This window comes from Panthera uncia, unplaced genomic scaffold (assembly GCF_023721935.1).
Source record: "Panthera uncia isolate 11264 unplaced genomic scaffold, Puncia_PCG_1.0 HiC_scaffold_1281, whole genome shotgun sequence".
Lineage (NCBI taxonomy): Eukaryota > Metazoa > Chordata > Mammalia > Carnivora > Felidae > Panthera > Panthera uncia.
Genome location: NW_026057900.1, coordinates 110720 through 127748, shown reverse-complemented (window position 1 = coordinate 127748; position 17029 = coordinate 110720). Strand labels below are relative to the sequence as shown.

At 45.0% G+C, this 17029-nt stretch overlaps 1 protein-coding gene across 1 annotated transcript in view; it reads right to left on the bottom strand.

Annotated features, from left to right (window-relative positions):
• The window catches only part of LOC125916873 (ATP-binding cassette sub-family C member 11-like), a 42727-nt gene extending 34643 nt beyond the window's left edge, over positions 1–8084 (bottom strand). Inside the window, exons 1-4 of the mRNA XM_049623134.1 lie at positions 8064–8084; positions 6723–6830; positions 3084–3344; positions 1785–1856 (exon numbers count right to left, since the gene is read on the bottom strand). Of these exons, the coding sequence (XP_049479091.1) occupies positions 1785–1856; positions 3084–3344; positions 6723–6830; positions 8064–8084 (462 nt within the window). The remainder of the gene's footprint in view (positions 1–1784; positions 1857–3083; positions 3345–6722; positions 6831–8063) is intronic.
• Between the last annotated feature and the right edge of the window lie 8945 nt (positions 8085–17029).

Genomic DNA, 17029 nt, shown 5'->3' with positions numbered 1-17029 from the left:
TTTCTGCTTTTCTGTTTGGTAAATTTAAAAGCCCTTTTAAAAAAGAGCTGGGGTGAGGGGTGTCTGGGTGGCTCAGTCAGTTAAATGTCTGACTCTTGATCTCAGCTCAAGTCATGATCTCACAGTTCGTGGGATCAAGACCTGAGTCAGGCTTGTGCTGGCAGCATGGAGCCTGCTTAGGATTCACTCGCTCCCTCTCTCTCTCTGCTCCTCCACCACTTGTGCATGCATTTTCTCTCTCAAAATAAATAAACTTAAAAAAAAGACTGTAACCCCCATCCCCACCACCCCAGCATAAGATATCATCATCCTGTGTTCCTTTCTCTTTATTAACCTGTGCTTCCTACTTCTGATTTGGAGCCAGGCTTTAATTAATTAGAACAAAACTTTAAAATGACATCTTTTTGTCTCCCTTTATTAGATGGGAAGTGACTGGTTCATTTCAAGAGGAAACTGACAAACCACTGGCCACACAGAAAGGTGGCCTTGGATGGAGGCTGCAAGGAAATGTTGCCATTGTGAAAAGCGAAGCTCTGACATCAAGTGGACCTGGGTTTCAACCCTGGCTCCTCCCTCACCTGTGGTGTGACCTTGGGCCAGTCACCTCTCTGAACCTCATCTGCTCACCTATAAACTGGCCATAATGGCTGCCTTCCTCATGAGGTTATTTCCAAGTTAAAGGAGAAAATAGGAAGCTCTTAGCACAGGGCCTGGCATGAAAGTACTATTCAAACTATTTTTACTATTTTTTATTTAAGTACAATCTTATTTCCAAGAAGTTGGGGCAAGGCCATCACATGTGGAGCATGAACAGATGAGCTGTCAGGAGAGAGTTCCATGGACAATATGACCACATTCCAAGGAAGTGATGAGGTCGACTATAACATTTGGGAAAAGCTGAGGGAAGAGCTAGATAAAGGAAGAAACTGCGAGTCCTCCCAACAACCTGGAAGGAGGGCAAAGAAAGGAGGGGAGAGAGAGAGCAGCCCAGGGCTGGGTGCAGCTGGGGCTGAGCGGGGAAGTACTGAAGAGAACCCCCTTGGGGAGATGGCCATAAATTCACACCAGATGCCATGGCTGTTTTAAAGTGTTGTTCAGTGAAAAGTGTGCAATGTGATCTCAATTGTTTTAGAGCAACAGGTTAGGGCTTTTTGGAAACTGGAAGAAGGGTAGGCTGAGGCACATGTCTGCCTGGCTGCAGACTAAGCAGACTTCAAGAATATCTGCAGACTGGACTTGGAGGGTTTGGATCTCAGGGGCAGGGGCACCCATCAGGCATGTAAATTCCACTGCTGGAGTGTAAGTGTAAGATTGTCCTGTCCCATCCCATGAAGGAGGGCCTCCTCTCCCTTGCCCCTCCTTCCTTCTTCCTCCTCCTCCCTCCCTCCACATTGCTCTCCTGATGTCCTCTCACAAAGGACACCTGTCTCACTCTGAGTTTGGCTTCATGAGATGATTTTTATTATCATATTAAATTTTGGGACACCCTGTATCATCACCCTGAGAGCTGATTGATTACAAACAGGGTGGGGAAAGCACAGAGAACTGGTGAGGGCAGATCTCTGGGTGACCTAAGAGGCAGCACTCCTGGAGGGTGAGAAGGAGGCACATTTATAACACACCTCCCCCTCGGTGCATGCCCAACTGCTCTCAATTTATAAAAATTGCATTGGCTCAGATCCCATCAAGCAAGAAAGTGATGGTGAGGTGGACTGGGGGAACTCAAGCTTGGGAGTCCCTGGGCTGCCTGTGGATGGGCATGCATGCAGTCACAAGTCACTTACCTCCCCCAGGATGGCTGACAAAAGGCTGCTCTTGCCACTTCCAGTGTTGCCACAGACCCCCAACAAGGTCCCCTGCAAAGCCAAGGAGGAACATTGGGACAGCACACCCCTCCTACTCACCCAGGGTGGGTCTGTTGTTTGAACACAAAATGACAAATAGAAAACAAAATAACCACATCCACCCCAAGGCCTCTCAGACTAGCAAAGCTCAAAAGGGTAGGATGTCACAATCTCAAAGGAAGGAAGTCACATGCAAGTGACAGAGAGGAATTCATGGATAGGTGGTCCTATCAGGCAAGAAACCCAAATTCCAGATCTGTACCTTTCTGCTCTATTATCTTGGGCAAGTCATTTATCCTCTCTGTGCCTCAGTTTCTTCATGTATAAAATGGGCACAGAGAAGTCAGCCTCACAGAATTCATGCATACATACACTTATTCATTCATCCATCCATTAAATGGTATTTAAGTTTCTCCTAGGTACCAAGTAATGAATAAAAGAACTCTCATTCCATATTCTGATGGGGGAGGGAGAGATAAACCATGAAATAAATAAGCAAACAAACAAACAAACAAATAATATCAGATGAAGATAAGTGATTTAAGTAAAATGAAATTTGCTGCTGTGACCGAAGCAAATTATAGATGGGTTGGCCAGCAAAGGCTTCTTAAGGCAGTTGTCATTGCAGCTGAGACCTGAATGACAAGAAAGAGCCAGACACAGGAAGATCTGGTGGTTCCAAACCATGGAACATCAGGGGCAAAGGTCGTGAGACAGGAACAAGGTCTGCTGCCAAAGTGCTATGAGAGGGCTAGTGTAGCTGGTGTGGAAGGAATGAGTGGGAGAAGAGGTCAGAGATGTGGGTGGGGCCTCACCTAGTTTCACTTCCAGGAAGAAGGTACAGAGGCGAAATTTGGACAAGAAGGGAAGCTAGCCCTTGCAAATATTAGTCAGAGAAGAAACCAGATAAGGTGAGTTCACAGAGCAACCAAATGGAAAAGTGTAGGGTAGTTCCCAGCTCATACTAGCAACTTAATAAATGTTGGTCTCTTTCCCCTTCTCTCCCAGCATATAGCATAGTATTCTGGATTTTGTTATCAGAAAACAAATTGTAGATGATCAATTGGTTCCCACTAAAGCATGAAAGACTTCCTGTGCTTGCCCTCCAGGAATAATTGGTATTTAAAAGAGGGGTTTAGAAAGGGCAGTTTTTAGCCAAGGAAATGGTGGCAGGAAGCTCGGGCCTTAGGCCCCAAAAGTCTGGCAGCTGGCCTGCCTGCGTGGCCTCGATAAGGCTACCTTTGACACCACGAGGTTTAACTTGTGCAACTCTGGGGCTAGGCTGCCCTTTGTGTCCTCTGGCCTGAGGGCTCCTAGAGGTGGCTGAGTCCTGGTCACCCCCTCGGGAATGTGCCCCTTCTTCTCCAGCTCCAAGGCTCCATTGACAATCCCAGGGCAGGTGTCTCGCCATGACAAGGTGGCCTCCTCCAAAACCAGTGCATTGCTGGGGTCTTTCAATGGCTGGACATATAAAACAGGGCTCTCCAGGAGGAAAAATTTCTGTAGAGACAAAAGAAAAAAGGAAGGATGAATTCAGTTCTTTAGTCTAATAGGAATGTGTGCCCATTTTGCCGGCCTGCCTGTTGGTCTGGTTTATAAACTTCTAGTAAACGGTAAAAGTTTAAAGAACCACCACCAGTTAAGAGGAAGCTGGGCCCTACCTGTGAGAGTTCTAGATCAGGGTTTTCCAAATTTGAGACCACTGAGCCACTCTTTCATACCTGCAAACTGCCAGCACTCTTAGTTCTTTTCTGTTTCATTTTGGACGGGTGAGAACAGCTGTTGAATCATCATACAGATGTGCCATTTTTCTAATTAAATTTCATTTATAACTGTTAAAAGTAAGAAGGTCTGCCCACATAGCACACTGTGGGAAACTGTTCAGGGCCATCCATTTCAAAGTGTGGCCATGAGCAGGTCACTTCTCCCTGTGTCTCCAGCTCCCTGACTGTGAAATATGAGTCGAACTACATGAATTCTAGCATTAAAAGAGGTGGGTGGGAAGTATAATCTTATTGCAGTCAAATTATATTCACACGTCTCTCCCTGGATATTTGCTTAGAAAGAGATCGAGAGAGATTTCTTGACATTTTGGACAATGGTTTTATCTCTAGGTAGTGGAGATTGAGCGGTTTTTATTCTCTGCAACTTTTGCATTGTCTGAATCTTTTACAATGAGTATTTTACAAAGACAAACAAAAAGCTATTTTCACAAGAAAAAAAGGTGGTCTCTTTTTATAATTGAACCTTAGGTATATTGAATTGGATTAATTATAACATTTGGGTTAAGACATACAGTCATCATTGGGAATTGCATGCACCTCTTTGTTAGTCAGCTGGGCACTTACTTGTTTAGGTATTTTTAATAACTTAATGAATATTCATAAGTCCACCACTGAACCCCAAATCCATAACTTTTACCTATCCATGGGGTTCTTCTTCATCTTATTCCCCTGCTTGGTGTGGACAAACCCTCTATGCCCTCCCCACCGGATAACCACTGTCCCAAATTTAGTGGTTTTCATTCCCTTGCTTACAAAAAAAATTGTTATTACATATATTGTAATTTTGTTAAATAAATTTTGAGTGATATACTGGCTTAATGAGTCAATATGACAACAACACATCTAGATATGAACAAATGCGAACAGAAACATGGGATCCTCTTACCCCCAAATGTTCTAAGTGTATTCTCAGTCTCTAATTTTGTTTATGCCATTCAGTGCTTTTCAGTTCTCAGTTTTTGTTGTTGTTGTTTTGTTTTGTTTTTTGTTTGTTTGTTTGTTTGTTTGTTTTTCACAAACAGCACAGAGAAAAAATGGTCTGGAGACCCCTACCACAGTGCCCACTGGGGCACCCTCTCTAGAGCCTCAGGATACAGGTCTCCACAGCTGCAGCAGCTGGCTCACCTCCTACCTGTGTCCACCTGCAAGGAGGGGTCCTCCCTGAGGGCTCACCGCTGTCTTCTCCCTGCCCTGGAAAGCTGGCATCCCGTATTTCAAAAGCCAAAGGGCATAGCAGGTTGGGAGGTGGGTTATAGCACCAGGGGGCACAAAGGAAGAAGGGATCATTCCTCCCCCTTCCAGCTTAGGGGTCTCAAAGTCAAATGCCTACATGGCCAGATAGAAAACTTCAGTGACTGAAGAAGGAATTGAAGATGGCCTGATGAGTGAAGGGACCTGGAGAGCTAGTGCCCATCCAAGGGGCAGCCCTATGCAACTCCAGCCCCTAAATGTCTCCAGGAGGAGCAGCCCAGGGTTCAAGAGCTTTGCCCTGACCCTCACCCTTTCTGCACCCTTCTCCCACCATAACTACACCCATCCTTGGCCAAAAACTCTGACCTCCAAGCTGTCTCTCCTGGCATTCTTTCCTCAAACATTCCTGCCCAACCTTCAGAGTCCAGACTGTAGCTTCTTCATTTCTGCCCACCCTACAAGTGAAAATGGGCATAAAGAGGAGGATGGGAGAGCCTAGCATGCCAGTAGGGAGAAGGCAGCAGGGGGCCCTGATCAGCAGCAGAGAAGTCAGGGTGTTGGGGTGGGGGTGGAGCTCCTGGGGCAGTAAAGGACTGTCTTGTCCTTACTCAGACAAGCCAAGTTCATTCCAACCTCAGGGCTTTTGTACTTGCTGTTCCTGAAGCTGAGTCATCATTACTGAGAGCAAAAGTCACCTTAGCAGAGGGGCATTCCGGGGCCCAGCCCACCCAAAGTTGCCCCAGCCCTCCCTCACGTACTCTCTAGAACATCACACTGTTTTACTGGCATCATAGCTCTTCTGATGTTATCTCCTTTGACCATTAATTCACGTGCTAGTTGTCTTGTTTTAATACCAGATTGTAACTCCCTGAGAGCAGGGACCCTGTCAGTCACGCTAACCATAGTATTCTTAGTCTTAGTACTTGGCAGGTAGTAGGGGTTCAATAACTACTTTTTTGAATAAATGAATAAATGTGTGAGTCAATGATATAGGCTGGGAACTACATGCGTTTAAATGAGATGACTAGGGGTGCCTGGGTGGTTCAACCAGCTGAGCGTCAGACTCTTGATTTCAGCTCAGGTCATGATTTCGCGGTTCATGGGTTTGGGCCCCATGTGGGGCTCTGTGCTGACAGTGTGGAGCCTGCTTGGGATTCTCTCTCTCTCTCTCTCTCTCTCTCTCTCTCTCTTTCTCTCTCTCTCTCCCTGTCTCTCCCTCCCTCTCTCAAAATTAAAAATAAAATAAAATAAATGAGATGACTACAAAAAAGCTTTTTAAAATTAGTTTGGATGAGGGTTTTTAAACTCAGATGCTGTAGGTGCAAGACCAACTATGTAAAGAAGTCACATAGACCATTGCTAAGATGATAAATAGTAGGAAAAACAGCCCCAGTGTTGGAGATACAATAGGACACAGTGGAGGCTGTGGCAAACTGTATCTGAGGGCCTCATCTCAATAGGGCAGCTATCACTTCAGCTCCAGCCATTTGTGGCCACAGGAGAGTGTGGGTCTGGTGTTCCCAGATCTTCTGATTGTTCAGGGGAATCCAGAAATCTGATTTTTACATAAAATTTCCAGTTTTTAAATGCAAACAACAAATATGATTTTTTTTAACCAAAACCATCAGGGTAACCCTATATAAAACTGGACAGGGTCTGCAGACCTCCTGTCTGAGACCTGGTTTGTGTATACTATCCTAAGATCTCCCCGGAGCCTGATTCATCAGTCTCCCCAGCCCCCACACCAGCCTCCGTACGGGAGGTCACTGAGTTAGCCAATCCCTCTCCACTGACACTGGACTCTGCCTTGGCTTCGGGTCATGCTCAGGAGGAACATCGTGGTGACTGAAGGCAAATGAGCACCCAAGCAGAGAGCCGTGCAAACAGTCCTCTGACAACTCACCTTGAATCTCTCTGCTGCAGACTTGGAATTTGCGAGACCTTTTATTGCAAAGGGCACAAAGAACACTGAGAGCCGCATGGGATTCATGGTGGCTATCACTGTGAAGGCCTGTATGAAGAGAGGAGTAGGCAGTGAGCGTCACATCCCTGTTCTGCTCTCTCTGCTCCCTAAAGCCTCATCCCTGAGCCAGAAACCACAGAGCCAGACGCTACAGCTTCTGACAGGCAGATCCTTCACTTGGCAGGGGCCAAGCCAGTATTTTGGGGATACTGGAAAAAGTGGAGAAGGAGCACTCATCTTAAGATCTCCATGTCTGTAGGCCTGGCTCCTGTGTAGCTTGGTACTGGGTGATTCTGCATACTTTGGTCAGGTCCCCTCCCCCAACAAGCTCAGTGTTCTGATTGGCATAGTACCAAAATCATGAAGTGAGCACAGGAACAAAGTTGAGGAAACACTAAGAAAGTATATGTGAGTTTGTCTACTGTCAATGAGGTTTGATACTATTATTGCTATTACAATCATATTTATTCTTCCTTGCCTTAGATATTGTATTCTTCTCTAATATTCAAAATCGCCCTGCACTTCAAGCCTAATCCATGTCTCACTCTGTCCTGGAGACTTTTCCTGACTACAGCAGACCATCTTCAGCTCTCAGGATCCCAGAATGTGACCCCTAGTACCTTGGGGACCTTCCAATCTGTGCCCCACCTCTACTCCTTTCTTCATCCTTCACTGTGTGAGTGCAGTGTGGCCCTAAACTCCTGCTGAGAGTTTTCCTTATAAAAGCCCCTGCATCTACCCTCAGACCTTCAGGGGTGCTTCTCTGGTGTGCCTGGGCCAAGTAGGGGTGCCTGCTGTCTGGAGCACAAATAAGTCCTTGGCTGCAGACTCTCAAATGTTCCCTATCTTGTTTTGGATGCAGTGTCCTGCCCCAAGCCCCATCTGGATTCCCACTCTCCCAAAGCAGCACCCTGACTTTTCTCCTCAGAGAACTGGGATTCCACCCCTAAAAGGCAACTGCTACTTTTCTGGGCCAGGGTCAGACCACAAAGACAAGGCAGAATAAGCTCTAGCTTTCCTTTTAAAGCATATTTTCAGGGCTCCATTTTGGATTTGAAGAAACTCCTTAATTTAGGATTCTCAAGGTATGTAAGCAGAATCATTGGGGCTTTTACAGCACCTTCCACCTCCCTTGCATCCCCGGTTGACTTTATCATCCCTCCCTCCCACAGTTGCTACTGAAGGTATGTCAGTTTCTCAGACAGGTTGAGATGGAAGAAAGTTTGAGCATCCTAAAAGTCTAGAAAGTCAAAATCAACACCAATTATCTATTTGCAAAACCTTCAGATCTTTGAAGGGCATGGTCTATGAAACAACACCCAAGAAAATTCCCCATCAGTGTGGGAGGAAAACAAAGCATCCCAAGCACTTACTAGTGAAATTGTGAGTTTCCTTTGTAAACACGTGTGAATGAGGAACATCACTGTTGTGGCCGCTGTAGGGGCTATATACAAGGCTGCAGTGGTCAAGCTCTGGATGACCCCAGACTTCTCCAATAGTTTCCTTTCCTTCCTTCTGAGGTCTGAGAGATTAAAAACCCAATGCACTGGAATTAACCATAACAACATTCTCTAGAGCTTTGAACAGCCCCCAGAGCATGAAAGAACTCCCCAAAAGGTGAGACGCTTGGCCCACCATGACATCCCAAGGCTCAGAATAGAAAACCAGATTTTCTGTACCTTTAATTATTTTTTCAAATGGTTTCTCCCATGCATACATTTTAATCAGCTTGATACAGGTGAGAACTTCACTGGTCACACAGATGCGCTGGTCACTGACCTCAGATGTGTGATTGTGTATCTTGACAATCTTTCTGTTCAGGAACACCTGCAGTCAGAATGCAGCAAGAGCTTCTTTCGACAAGGGCAGGAGAGTTCAGCCCAGCAGAAGTATGGCAACCAGGAGTATGCCCAAAGGTAAAATCCAGATGTGGATTGAATACCTGTGTTTGATTCTGCACTGTTTGAATCCATTGTGACTCTACAGATTCCAGGGCCCTGCTGAAGATTTTCCAATGGAAACCTCTCCATCGTGCCTGAGAGCACCTGCCTCCCACATCCTAGGGGTGTTTCTCTCCTGTGTCCCAAGCCAGACTGTGGCTAACTAAACAAATATTACTCCTTTGCCTTTGGAAACCCTAAACCTGCCAACAGTTACAATCACCTTTTGGTCAGAATATCTACACTGAGGGAGGAAAACACTTGATTTCAATAATTCAGAGCACACATAACACGAGTCACTTCCTGTTTTGCCCAATTTTATTTCAGCTCAATCTTTGTCAGCAAATTTGCTTCCCTTCCCCCATTATACTGTGCTCAGACAAATGTTCAATGCTATCCAGGCTAGTCCATTACCACATTCTAGGTAGAAGAGAAGGAACAAAAACCTTACATGGAGGATATCTACTAAGGAAAGTCTGTGAGGCAGATAAACCCTCCCAGAAGCCTACAAGATGGACTTGGCATGTCGTATTCACCTCTTATTTCTTTGGCCAACCTTGTGGTCAGAGAATGGTTTGAGGCAGAAATTGAAGCTGAAACTTAACCACAATGGAATGAATAGTCAGTAAGAGTCAATACTTCCCCTCAGGAGTACCCCAGCTTCCAGAGCCCTGGGAGTTCTGCGGGGATATCCAACATCAAATGGATGTCAAAGAAAGACATTACCTCCACTAGTAAAATCAGGAGGTAGAAAACAGTGGCGAAGAGCGTAGTGGGTCCAAGAATGAGGTAGGAGGTGACAGCGCAGGCAATCAGCAACGAGCAGATGAGACAGATCAGGGGGCCATAGTACACCCCTTCAAACAGGTAGTTTACATCGCTGGCGAAGAAGCCGATGGCCTGTAAGACAGCAAGCCCGTGAGCATAGGTATCACCATGCCAGGTGCTACACTGCCCATGCAAGGGGCTACACTGCCCGTGACAGCAAGGCTTGAGAGGCAAGGTGGTAAAGGCAGAAACACCAATCTCCCCTGTTACTTTCTGTGTAACCCTGGACCAGTAACTATACCACTCTGAGCCTTAGCCTCTTCACCTGTGAAGCTGGAATAATTATACCCACTTCATATGGTTGTTGTGAGAACGTCAATGAAATATAAAGGATCTGCACACATAGACTGTGCTCAATAAAAGTTATATTTTACCATACTATTGCTACTATTTCTAATATCCAGATTCCCCAGAGATTTGCTTCTAGTCTCCTAGCCTATTTTATTCATTCTAATAAACGAATTATTACTAATCCATTATGAATTATTATGAATCATTACTAATAATAATAATGGCTGAATTTTTTTTAACGTTTATTTATTTTTGAGACAGAGAGAGGCAGAGCATGAATGGGGGAGGGTCAGAGAGAGGGAGTCACAGAATCCGAAACAGGCTCCAGGCTCCGAGCTGTCAGCACAGAGCCCGACGCGGGGCTCGAACTCACGGACCGCGAGATCATGACCTGAGACGAAGTCAGCCCCTCAATCGACTGAGCCACCCAGGTGCCCCAATGGCTGAATTTTTTAAGGCAGGAACTAATTCTTTTTATCTTCTTTTTTTATTTTTTGCTATAGAATCTTCTGTCCACTTCCCTGCTCCCCAATATATACTGCCCAGTCCAGCTGTAACATAAAAGCTGACATTCCAAATCAAGAAATATCTAAGGACCCAAATTATGAATCACTTTCAGAATGAGCAATCTGAATGTCTTAAAGTGTGATTTCCTTTTAACTTTAAACTGATCTCCTTCCAGTTCCCAGGATGTGCCCCAGGCTGAATCTTTAAAAAAAAGATGAAAGTGTATGAGAAGCATAGCCCCTAGTATAGCCACTTTAGAAAGGAGTTTCACAGTATCTTTTAAAGTTAATAATTGCACAAACCCCATGACTTGGCTATTTTATTTCTCTGTTGAGAAACACTTGCATGTGCTAGAGGAAACGCACACAAGAATATCCAATACAGCTGTGCTTATAGCAGCAAAACCCTGGACACACCTTAAATGTCCATTGGTGGGGAAAAGCTAAAGCATCCACTCAAGGTGTATCAGATAATATTGGGTCTTGGAGCAAACTGGTCAGAGTTTATGTCCCAGATCTGTCATTTACTAGCTGTGGAGCCAAAGACACATTACCCAGTCTCTCTAAGCCTTGTTGCCTATCAGTAAAATGGGGATAATAATACAACCTACTCCATAGCATTGATGTGACAACTGATGAGATAGTGCATATAAAACACTTAATTTTGGCATATTGAAAATGCTATATTAATGCTACATTAAATCATTACCTTGTATACCTTGGACTAATACAATGTTATGTGTCAGTTGTATCTCAATAAAAATGGGGAAAAAAGAAAGTGCCACAATTCTAAGTAAGCATCACTGAAAGAGAATGAGGACGATCTATATGTGTGAACATGGAAAGCTAAGACATAATGAGGAGGGAAGAAAAGCTACAAAACAGCACAATGTAGTGTCCCTGACATAAAAGCTCACCCAAGGGGCACCTGGGTGCCTCAGTCCGTTAAGCATCTGACTCTTGATCTTGGCTCAGGTCATGATCTCACAGTTCGTGAGTTGGAGCCCTGCCTTGGGCTCTTCACTGACCGTATGGAACATGCTTGGGACTCTCTCTCCCTCTCTCTCTGCCCCTCCCCCACTCATGCACTCATTCTCTCTCTCTCTCTCTCTCTCTCTCTCAAAATAAATAAATGAACTTAAAAAAAAACTCACCCAAAAAATTGTATCATACATTTTCTATTGGTAAAACCAAGTGGCAGAACCCTGTGTAAAATATAGTATCCTTTATATAAAAAGGACACACACACACAGGGGCGCCTACATGGCTCAGTCAGTTGAACGCCCAACTCTTGATCTGGGCTCAGGTTTGTGAATTCAAGTCCCACATCAGGCTCTGTGCTGATGGTGCAGAGCCTGCTTGGAATTCTCCCCCTCTCTCTGCCCCTCCCCTGCTTGTGTAATCACGCTCTCTCACTCTCTCTCGCTCTCTCAAAATACATAAATAAATAAACTTAAAACACACACACCCAAGATACAGTATATTTTCCATAGGTAACTTGCATGTGTACCTAAATGTACTTTAAAAAGTCTAGAAGGACACAAGCCAAATTGATAATGGTGGTCACCTCCAGGCATAAGGGAAGTGACGGGGCCCAGGGAGTCATCTATTCTATTTTGTGCCCAAGGAGAACATATGCAGGTGTTTTTAAAGTTATTTTTAAAGTAAAATTTATGGAAACAACTCTAGGATTCCTCAGGTGAGCAGCTACATCCATCTCCACTTCTGAGTGGGCTGTCTTGTCTTATGTTCTGTGAGGCTGTTTGGGGAAATCGGCCTTGCACACAGCAGGTGCTCAGAACAGAGGCACATGGAAAAGGAAAGAGAGCTGGCCTCAGTGTGGAAGGTCTCCTTGGCAAGGCAGGTAGGTGCCCTGGTTCAGAGCCTGGACCCTGCAGCCAGGCTCTGCTGCTTACCAATCACGTGACCTTGCACAAGTTTCCTACTCCCTCCTTGCCTCAGTTTCTACCTCTGTGACAATGGGAACAATAACAGAAACTACCACATAAGAGTGTTGTCAGAGGACTGACTGAGCTAATGAGGTAAAGCCCTGGGGTCAACGTCTGGCTTAGAAGTTAGCAATTACTATGATGAGTCTCCCAAGATCAGTAGGGAGAAGGGCTGCCATGGATTTCAACTCCAGTCAAATGCAGGACAACAAGGAGCCCCCATGCTCAAGGCCTAATAGAAATCAGTAATACAATCTAACACTTCTAAAACACTGTCCCCTTCCTACATGTACTAACTCATTTAATCCTATGAGACAACAATCCTGTAAGGCTGGTCTTATTATTATTCTACAGCTTCAGAGAGATGGCATGGAACCTTGCCTAAGGTTCCAAGACTGAAAAAATGGTGAAGAATAATGGTAACAATGATAACAAATACCTTATGTTTGCTATTGAGTTTAGAAAAAGATCCACCTGGCAGTGGTCAATTTAGCAGACATTGTTTTGGACATCTGTCCTGTGTAATTCAAACATTGGCATTTTGAGGGATAGAGCAGTGAATCTGAAAGGGTTTATGTCTTTGAAGGAGGCTCATATGGGGCAGCCAGATTTGTGCTTGGTGGGAGTAGACAGTGGGGTTTAGCAATTTTGTCGTGAAGGAGAGGACACCTTAATGGGGCTTTGAAGGATGAATGGGATTATAGAATGGCAGGGGTGATGTGAAAAACGTTGCCTGGAGGTAGAAATGCCTGGTGTGTTTGAGAACTGGAGGTTAAGCCAGGCCTGGCCAAAGGGAAGAAACCAACCTGGGGATGGAGGAGTGGAGACAAAAGTAGGTGAGGTTAGACAGTTGCTGATGCCAGATGGCAAAAGGAAGAAGTCAAAGAAGCACTGCCTGTTCCAAAAATTCAAATGTTTGTTCATTTTCCTTTTTTTTTTTTTTTTTTAAAGTTGGCTTCACACCCAGTGCGGAGCCCAACGTGGGGCTTGAACTCACGACCCTGAAATCAAGACCCGAGATCAAGAGTCAAACGCTTAACTGACGGAGCCACCCAGGTGTCCCATCAAATGTCTGTTTGAATATAAAAGCAATCCATGCTCCTCGAGGTAACCGGTAAGCAACTGAAAAATAGGGAACATGAAATTAATATGTAAAGTTCCAATACTCCCATGACTGAAGGTCATAAGTTGGAGCATCTTTTTCTAATTTCTGTCATTTGTTTGTTTGTTTGTTTGTAAGGAGAGCAAGAGCAGGGAACTGGTAACCAGGCAGCTCTAAGTACTCCTCTTTCACAGACAAGAATTAACACGCTGAGAGATAATCTACAATCGCTCCTCCCTTGGTTTCCCTGAGCATGTCCCTCCCTTACCCTCCTCCCCAGGCTGGGTGAGGGGGTACACTTTCCAATGTGCTTAAACTGAGGATTGGTGTCTTTCTGTTCACTGCTGTATCCTCAGGGCCTAGAACAGAGTAGACCTCAGTAACTATGGGTTCAATAAATCTCTTTCAAGTCTTCTAAATGGAAGTGGCATCCCCCTGAGTTACCGTTGACCTGTTCTTGTCTCCAGAGGTAGTTCTTGGTGATTATCGACACTCATCCTAGGAATTATTTCTTTTCTCTTTATTCCTCATTTTCTAACTCCTTTTCCTCCCTCTCCCCGCCCCCCAGAGCAGGGATGTCTGGAGGAAGGCTAGGCAAGCATGGCCTCCAGTATCCAGTCCCAGACACTCACCTCTCCTGTGGTGACGTGTGTTACAGACTTAAATTGCATTAGTTTCTGAAAGGCAAAGGAGAAAACAGCAGAACGAAACCTGATGCCTGTGCGCTGGTTGAAGACCCAGCAGGAACACAGACACAGGGACTTCATGCACTCAATGAGAAAGAGGGCAAAGCAGAGGCCTACTCCATAGGCAATACTCCCCGACTGCTTTTCAGAATATTCCAGGATCTTTGGTATAACCAGCATCTAGAAGGAAACAGGAGTTTGAATTACTCAGACTTCTCCATCCTTTCAGGCATAATAAACATGGGCTGTGTGTGAGGTCCTCAGGTCAAGACTGGGAGCTTATTAAATGACCCAAACTGTGGCACCTGGGTAGCTCAGTCAGTTAAGCATCTGACTTCGGTTCAGGCCATGATCTTGCAGTTCGTGAGTTTGAATCCTGCATTGGGCTCCTGTGCTGACAACTCAGAGCCTAGAGCCTGTTTCAGATTCTGGGTCTCCCTCTTTCTCTCTCTCTGCTCCTCTCCTGCTGTGCTCTCTTGGTATCTCTCTCTCTCTTTCTCTCTCAAAAATAAAATAAAATAAAAACATTTTTAAAATGATCAAAACTAACTGAAACATAACCTTGCTCTCAAGCTCACAGTCCCCTTGGAGGAGACAGGAGTTGAACAGACCCAGATCTGAATCCTGGCTCTGCCACCTCATAGCTTGGCCTGACGGGAAACAGAACACACACCCAAAAGGAGTAACTCAGGAGCTGATGAACTGACTATGAAGGTGTGGGCAGAATTTGGGAAATCCAACAAGGAATGGCAGAACACATGAAGCTAGTGACAGCAGGGAACTGTTACCTTCCAGACCTGGAGGGATAGGGTAGAGTTAGGTCACTGGAATCCAGAAGGAGAAAGTCATACAGAAAGGCCTCCTCCCAGAAGTCTGGTCCCCAACCTCCAGTGTCAGGGAAGGAGGCAGTCAGAGAAATAAATATCCTGCCTTCACTTTCTCCTTCCCTGCAGTCTCCTATTGTAGTCTTCCATTGGTCCAACCCAACCAGAAGCCAGAAGGCAGGGGGACCCCATTAATGTGATCCATACAGGCCATGCATTAGGGGCACAGGGCAGCATGGGGAATGGTGGAAGATGGAGCTAGAGGGACAAATGGAGAATATCCAGCACACTGTCACCTAGTCACATATCTCTGTGTGTCATCAGCTGTTGTTCCTTCCTGACCTACATCCGTTCTCCTCTTAGCTGGTAATAGCACTCCCATTTTCATCTGGAAAGACTTGCACCTGTCCCATGGCATGCAGTCTAGGCCAGATTGTCAAAGAGCCCTATGCTCTGCTGGCTAACTGGTGAGCATGTGACCCCAGCTGGGACAATGGGACTTACTCTCTGCACTTAGAATCTTGGCCTGAAGACCTGGAGGACAGGAAATAAAGCTAGTTCATCCCAACCATGGTACATTGGTCCTCCATTAGTTCCTGCCACCTACATTCCCAGAGCTGCTCAGCCATTTCTCAAAGCAGCTAGCTCATACTGAGTCAGGCTGTGTTCTATCTCATTTAAATTTACCCTGAGAGGCAGGTAATGTTATCCCATCCAATTTATACATGGAGGTTTCCATGAGGTCAACCACTAAGAGTGTCTTGGGGTTCCTTAAAGAAACTAAGACACAGAGAAGATAAACACATTGCCTAAAGTCACCCAGCAATTAAGTGGCAGGGCCAAGGTTCGAACCCAAGCGATGGCTGCAGAACTCACACTGCTGAGTGCCTGGGTGGCTCAGTCAGTTAAACTTTGGCTCAAGTCAAGATCTCATGGTATTCATGAGTTCTAGCCCCACATCAGGCTCTCTGCTGTCAATGCAGAGCCCACTTCAGATCCTCTGTCTCCCTCTCTCTCTGCCCCTCCCCAGCTTGCATGCATGTGCACTCTCTCCCTCTCTCAAAAATAAACTTTAAAACAAACAAACAAACAAACAAAAAGAATTCACATTCCTAACTACTAGCTCTACTGCCTCCAAAAGTTCTTTATCTTCTGAGTAGCAGTTGAGAGGCAAACAGTCCCCAACTCCCGGTGTGCACTTGAAATTGCCAATTTCTTTTTTTTCCCTTTTATGTTTATTTATTTTGGAGAGAGACAGAGACAAAGTGTGAGTAGGGGAAGGACAGAGAGAGAGGGGAACACAGAATCCGAAGTAGGCTCCTGGCTCTGAGCTGTCAGCACAGAGCCAGACACGGGGCTCAAACTCACAAACCATGAGATCATGACCCGAGCTGAAGTCAGGCGCTTAACCAACTGAGCCACCCAGGCACCCCTAATGTGCTAATTTCTAAAGCCTGGAGTCCCCCAAACCTCATGAAGTCAGCCACTTACCGGCCCTAGCACGCTCATGGCAGAGAAGCAGCAACACAGAAATACATCCAAAATAGCCCTTGTTCTTTGAAACCTCATCATCACTCGGAGCACTGAAGCTTTTTCAATCCCATGCTTTGAGACTTCTTCTTCCCAAAGGAGGCAGAGCCTTGACAAGAGGAAAAGTGAACCAAGTGAAGTCTCTTTGCATATGTCACCCACATGTCATATGTCTTGCAAGCCTGCGAGCTTTGTTACAGAAGTTTTCAAACCTCACAAAAGTAGAAAGGACGTAGGGAATCTCCCTAAATACCCATTCCCATTTCAAGAATGATTGATATATGACTTTAGTGTTTCCTCTCTCTTCCTGTTTTTCTTTTTTTTTTTTTTTTTTTGGCTGGAGAATTTCAAGCAAATCCCAGACATATCATTTCATCTACAAATGCTTCAGGATGTATCTGTTCCAGATAAGGCCTTTAAAAAACCCTACAGCGACCTTATAATAGTTATTAATTAATGATTATTAATTATTATAGCAATTAATTATTATATATGAATATAATATATTAATTACATATATTAATAAAATCCTTAATGGCATTTAATACACAGTCTTTTTCAAATTTCTCTAATTACATCAAAAACACATTT